The sequence below is a fragment of the Natrix helvetica genome, assembly GCF_964273705.1.
Source record: "Natrix helvetica genome assembly, chromosome: 2".
NCBI classification, from domain to species: domain Eukaryota; kingdom Metazoa; phylum Chordata; class Lepidosauria; order Squamata; family Natricidae; genus Natrix; species Natrix helvetica.
The window spans coordinates 205261780-205267779 of record NC_138552.1 but is presented as its reverse complement, the minus strand read 5'-3'; the positions used below and the strand labels follow the sequence as shown (position 1 = coordinate 205267779).

The 6000-nt window shown below is 33.3% G+C and overlaps 1 protein-coding gene across 4 annotated transcripts in view; it reads right to left on the bottom strand.

Annotated features, from left to right (window-relative positions):
- Window positions 1-2460: 2460 nt before the first annotated feature.
- Window positions 2461-6000, bottom strand: part of STXBP5 (syntaxin binding protein 5) — a 135704-nt gene continuing 132164 nt past the window's right edge. For all 4 annotated transcript variants that reach the window (XM_081945643.1, XM_081945644.1, XM_081945645.1 and 1 more), the window contains 2 exons: window positions 5055-5275; window positions 2461-4663 (listed from right to left, as the gene is read on the bottom strand). In XM_081945643.1, the coding sequence (XP_081801769.1) occupies window positions 4622-4663; window positions 5055-5275 (263 nt within the window). In that variant the 3' untranslated portion in view covers window positions 2461-4621. The remainder of the gene's footprint in view (window positions 4664-5054; window positions 5276-6000) is intronic.

The window sequence follows — 6000 nt, the reverse complement described above, 5'->3', positions numbered from 1 at the left end:
CTCAAGGCTATTGATACAAAGTCGTACAAAGTGTTATAATGGAATCACACTTTCAGGCTTGCTTAAAATAATATTTACATAAACATTCAGGAGTTACAGTTTGGCAGTTTTTAACTGAAGAATTATGTCTTCAGTTTATTAAAATTAAACTTGTTAATATTACATGAAAGATGAGTAGCAGCAGTTTCCCTGGACTACATATAGTTGCTTATTTTTCTACAACAATGCTACCAAACTGTCCTGGCTGTTGTGGAATGAGCCTCTGACACAATATCAGTGGTTTAATAATTGCACAGCTGTGATAAGTAAAGAAACAATGCTGGCTCGTTTTAAAAATTCTTTATTTTAATCACTATATCTATTTCTAAAAAGTTCTGAGCTACACATTTTCCTCATAGGAAACACTACATTTCTTTCCACTGATTTTGAAGGGGTATACATATTTATGTGAAATATATTTCTCTCACTACCCAATGCTGTTACATCAGTTCAACAGCTCAACAAAATCAGCAACCATAATGTGGAAGGATTTTGTTTGCATTTTGTTTTGGCTTTTCCAAACAAAATGTGCTGGGCAATTATGGACATATTTTGTGAATGAAAACATGATTTCCCACTTTGCTAATTTTTAAATTTTCAAATATTATCAAGGTGTTCATGTGCCCTTACAATGTATCTCATCTATACATTCCTCACCATTTTTTAATTCTGCCCACAGTATCTTTTAAATAAGTTTGTAGAGACTATTAACTGTTGTTTCAACACCATTAAAAATAATCATTAGAAACAGATTATGTAACCATAGGAAAACAAAATTTATAGTAATGCTTTAATGCAATCATTTGTATTACTTGTCATGTTTGAATGTTTACATAAACAACCCACTCTTTCTAGAAAGAAAGCACTTTTTGTTTTGTTTTTTAAATAATGCACGAATGGATTGGTGAATAGGGATTTATCACTAATAAACTACAACTAATCTTTCAGGAAATTTCAACAAATCTTAAAAAGTCTGTCCTCCTTCACATACACATTTCAAATATGAGATGGCTCAGCACAGCACTATGAAAAATATCCCAAATCAATTTGATAAGAGTTGTGGAAGGCCTCAAAAATGAATGTCCATACTAGGAGTATACAACTTGATGCTCCTTATATAGTTTGGATATAAAGCTCATAATTTATGATTACTGGCCATGCAATAAAGAGAGCATCAGGATGTCTACCACAATATGACATAACCACCAAACATTTCTAATATTCATTCCAAATCTTGAAAATGTATGCGGCCTTATTCTGACTATTTTTCCAGATGAAATACAAATGAAGATGATAATGGTAATGTCCCTAATACTATAGCAAATAAATTATGTATGAAGCAAACTGTCCTACAACTGTATGTTACTTCAAGGAGAATTGACAAATAGCATTAAATGAACATAACCAGTAAAATGACATATTTGCCAAAGTCTATTTTCTGCAAATATTTACTAGTTAAATTATTACATTCATGGTATAAAATGCATAAATAAGTTTAGAAGGTATTTGTTGGCATCTCCTTCATGAAGCTTGTCATCTATCAAATACTTGTTCAGAAATGCATAATGGAGATCACCTCAGAATAAGGTAATGAGAATTCAGAATGAGTGGCGCACTTCCAGCAGGTAAGAAAGCTGATATCATTAATTCTTGATTCATTATAGCGTTCTCTTTTCCATCCACTTTTACAACTGGAAGAATTACTATTCTGCTTATTTGTAGCTGTAAAACATTTTTTCCTTAAGGGAAATCACGTTTCAGTTAAGTGTACTGAGGTTTATGCTTCTGACTGCAAGACACAATCAAGCCAAGGTAAGAGCGAAGAAATCAATAGGAAATTGTTTTAGCATGTGCTTAAATGTTTCCATCAGAAATCAACAAAACTTAACAATTTTAAGCTAGATCATACTATTTGTACAACAACAAAAATTAGCAACTGACAAGTGAATGCATAGGGAAGTTACAATAATAAGTTAACATTTTTATGCTTATATCACATACTTTTTAAAAATTTGGCTTATGGATCTTATTCAACATATTCTTATAAACTCAAGTAAAACACCCCTAAAACACCCCACAATTGTACTATAATTAAATGTCATACAAGCAAATTAAGAAAGCAAGTAGTTTTATATCTGGCTCAAATCTTGGTGGCAAGAACCATTTGTTGAATCAATGTATCCCCAGGAATATTGAAATTTTTCTCTCTGATACATTAAGTGAATTTCATAGAATCCTTACCCAAAGCTGCACTGAAGAGAGGTAATAATCTAATGCTTTAAATATACTAGCAAAATACATTAGCAACCCCAAGAGAGAAACAGATTTCAACTTTCCTGAAGTTTGCACGTCTACCCACCCAGTGTTGTAACCAGACTGTAAGGGCTTAGGTTTATTAAATGAAAGGTTTCTTAAATCATATTCTTTCAGAAGTAGATCTAATTTATTTGAAAGACTTCATTAAACAATGCCAGTCAGTAACTTTTAACGTGGACTGAACCATATTACAGATAAATGCATATCCAAATAATATTTTGAGCCAAACCATTGCTTAACCAACAACAGGAAATTTTCTTTTGGCTGAAACTTCAGACATGCATATCAAATAATTCATTCAACATTTGCAGTTTGGGCAAGTGTTTAGAAAAATAAAACTCAAGCCTCTGAATGGCCATATACTGGCACTTGCTTAAATAAAGCCTAAACTAATTAAGGCTGTTTGCAAATGATCACAAATTAGTCACTATTTCGGATTTCCAACATGACAAACATTTCTTAATTATGTATTTTTCTAAATATTTTAAAATAAATTATATTTTATAATATGGCTTTGGTGCAGCCTTTATTAGCTAAAAATATACTGCTTCAATTTGGCACATCTTAAATCCCTCCTCTCATACAAATCTACATAAGAATCTACCAGTTCCTAAAGTGGTAAAATATTGAGTGCTTTGAAAACAATCCACTCTGACTTTAACTTTATTGTGTAATCTATGCAGTGAATCAAAGGGCACTTACATGGAAGAAAATTCCTTTCAAATTAAAAGACTTGTTTCCAAATAAGCACCCTCAGATTAAGGAGCCAACTTCTTTGCTGATGGGTTTGACTTAGAAACTATTTTGAAATTAAATTCTGTTTTTTTCCTGAATATATTTTAGTACAATGCAATTGATAAATTGTGAAAGTTGTATCTTAAGAGTTCAACACTGAACTGAAGACAAGTTTACCTGATTGGGCATGTAAGCTAGCTACATACCTGATATTTAAATTCTTACACAAATACATTCTGATAAACACACAAAGTAAGTTGTACAGCATGAATTAAATTTGTATCCATGTAAAAAATTATAAATTGATCCAGCTATATTGGCAGGAAAATAATATATATATATATATTTATATAACTGGTTGAAAGATGACAAATATGTATCATTGCAAGAGATATTTTTACTTTTCACATTAGACAGCCATAACACAAATGAAAACTTTTAGCATGATGTGCAGGTCAATCACTTGTGTTTTTATGATGCAAAATAACTTATCATCTTATTTTTTACTTGATGCTGGCTGCATGTGGACATCACAAAAAACATGGATTATTATGAGAGAAATGAGCGACAGCAAGCCTTGAGCTTACATGTTCCTTTCTTCTGCTTCTCAGATATGGCCATACAAATTGGAAGCTTTCACATCTGATTAAGAGCAGTTTAATGCTATATGGTCATATGTGGTCAAACTTACCTAAAGTTTATTGAAACAAGCTAGCTTCAAACTGGATTATGAAGATGGCTTATTTCAGACCAGTAAGTCACAGGCATTATAAGTAATCTTGTTGAATATGGACAAAGCTATAGTTAAACAAAAACTGAAGCAAAAGCATGCCATGGTTTATTATGAAGTCCCAATGCAGCAACAATATAAAGATGCAAAGACAATACTATTAGATCAGGGGTCCAAGAAGAGATTATGTGACTGCATGTGAACTATGTGTAGATTCAAGATGGAACTTGTGTATTTCCAGTTTATCAGATCAGAGAAATGGTAGCAGAATAAGTCATTTTCAGACAGCTTTATGAATGTGCTTTTAAGGAGGAAAGGTGTAGATCAGTTAATAGTCCCATAAAATGAACTTTATTCTAGCTCTTGGACCCCTGATTTATTGCAGCCTCCTGAAGGAGGATGAAACACTGGCAGCAACAACAATAGCACAAAACTTTTGGCATATGAATTATTAACACAGGATAGATCCTGCATTGCCCCTGCTCTTTTGATTCCAAATTTTCTATTTTTGTCCATGTGTTCTCTTTGCCATCAATTCTGTTCTCAAGCTCCCAGTCAGCCCACAGATAACACACATACATGCGCAGATGCGCAAACACACCCTCACGATATGGGTGTCAGTTTTAAATACAATGATCCTCAGTTAAAGCTGTACGACTGAGGTAAACCAGTGCATAATTTGTGCTAGGAAACATCTGTACCCATTGGCTGACACCCTTCCAGCTTTGCTGGTCCTGCAGAAGTTAATGAAAAGATTTTTCTTCAAGGTAAAGTTATAGAGATGTATTTGAAAATGTGTTGTCAGAACTGGTACCATTTTTTATCCTTGCATTTCAACATCATCTAAAAGCAAAACAAAGGAACAGAGTATATAATAATGCATCTGAGAGAATACACAATACCATTTATTCTAAAGACTACAAAGTAAAATAAATAATTGAATAGATACATAGTTAAAGTGGTATAGAAAAAAATGAACCTCCCAAATATAAATTGCATGAATTCATTTTCTTAGTTTCTGCCTATAACAATATAACAACCAATTAATTCCAATAAAGATGACCAGGAAAGCCCATCTGATCATAACTGCTGACATAATGGGAATATTCACATTCCTTCCCCAGAATATCCACAGTGAACTAGTTTTCATGGTGCTCTATTCAAACTGGAAAGAATAAACCAAAAGAATTGGCCTTCTTGTAAAAAAGGCAACTGATACCCGGGAAGGACGTACCTCATGTGCATGCTTTGAGAAAGAATCAGCACTAGTTAACATGGCTGTTGTTCGTTCTTCCAGCTCTCCCAATTTTTGCCCTCTTTCATCCAATGCTATTCTGGCTCGTGCCAACTCACAAACTATTCCTGATGCTGCTCCTTTGACTCCTTCAATACCACCAGGACCTGGTATATGCTGGGCAAGGCTTCTTGATGCCTTTCCAGCTGTGGATTCACCAACTGACCATATCAAGAAAAAAACAAATTATGTTTACATTCCTTGCAGAGGAGAACTTACTACTCGTAATCAAAATTACACATTGGGAGAGATGAAACCATATACTTTATGATAAAGCCAAATGAAAATAATGTGTTTAAAATTATTCAATAATTCTAACAGCAATATATAGTCAATATCTTATCCCTATTTAACTATATACATTATTTTAAAAATGTTATTTGAAATTACTTAGAGGAAGTTAATACACCAATGAATTGTATGTTCCTTATCCAATTCATAATGAAGTAGTAAACTACAAAGTAAGCCTTTTCTGTTGCTCAGTTTGCCCTTTGGAGCCCCCTTGCCCCCCGCTCCCCAAATTAGATTGTCTTTGATTTGCTGGCTTTTCAGAAATTTCTTAAGACCCAGATGTGTTCCAGGCATGGGGACTGGAGTGTTAGTTAAAGCCCTTCGTGTGGCTATTAGTTGTGTAGATTGGTTTGGCTCCTCAACAGTCCTTAAGTGTTTTATATCATGTTCTTCACTTCATGAAGTTAAAATGTATGGACTTCAACAGTCCACACATTTAAAAGTTGCTAAATTTGAAAAACACTGTTTTACATTATGCTGCAGCATTGTTTCTAAATATAAAACAAAAGAGAAGGAAAGAAAAGGAGGGAAGTTGTAACAACGAAGGGTATTATTTCAACCACCTTTGTCTTTGTCTTTATGAGTCAGAAACTGA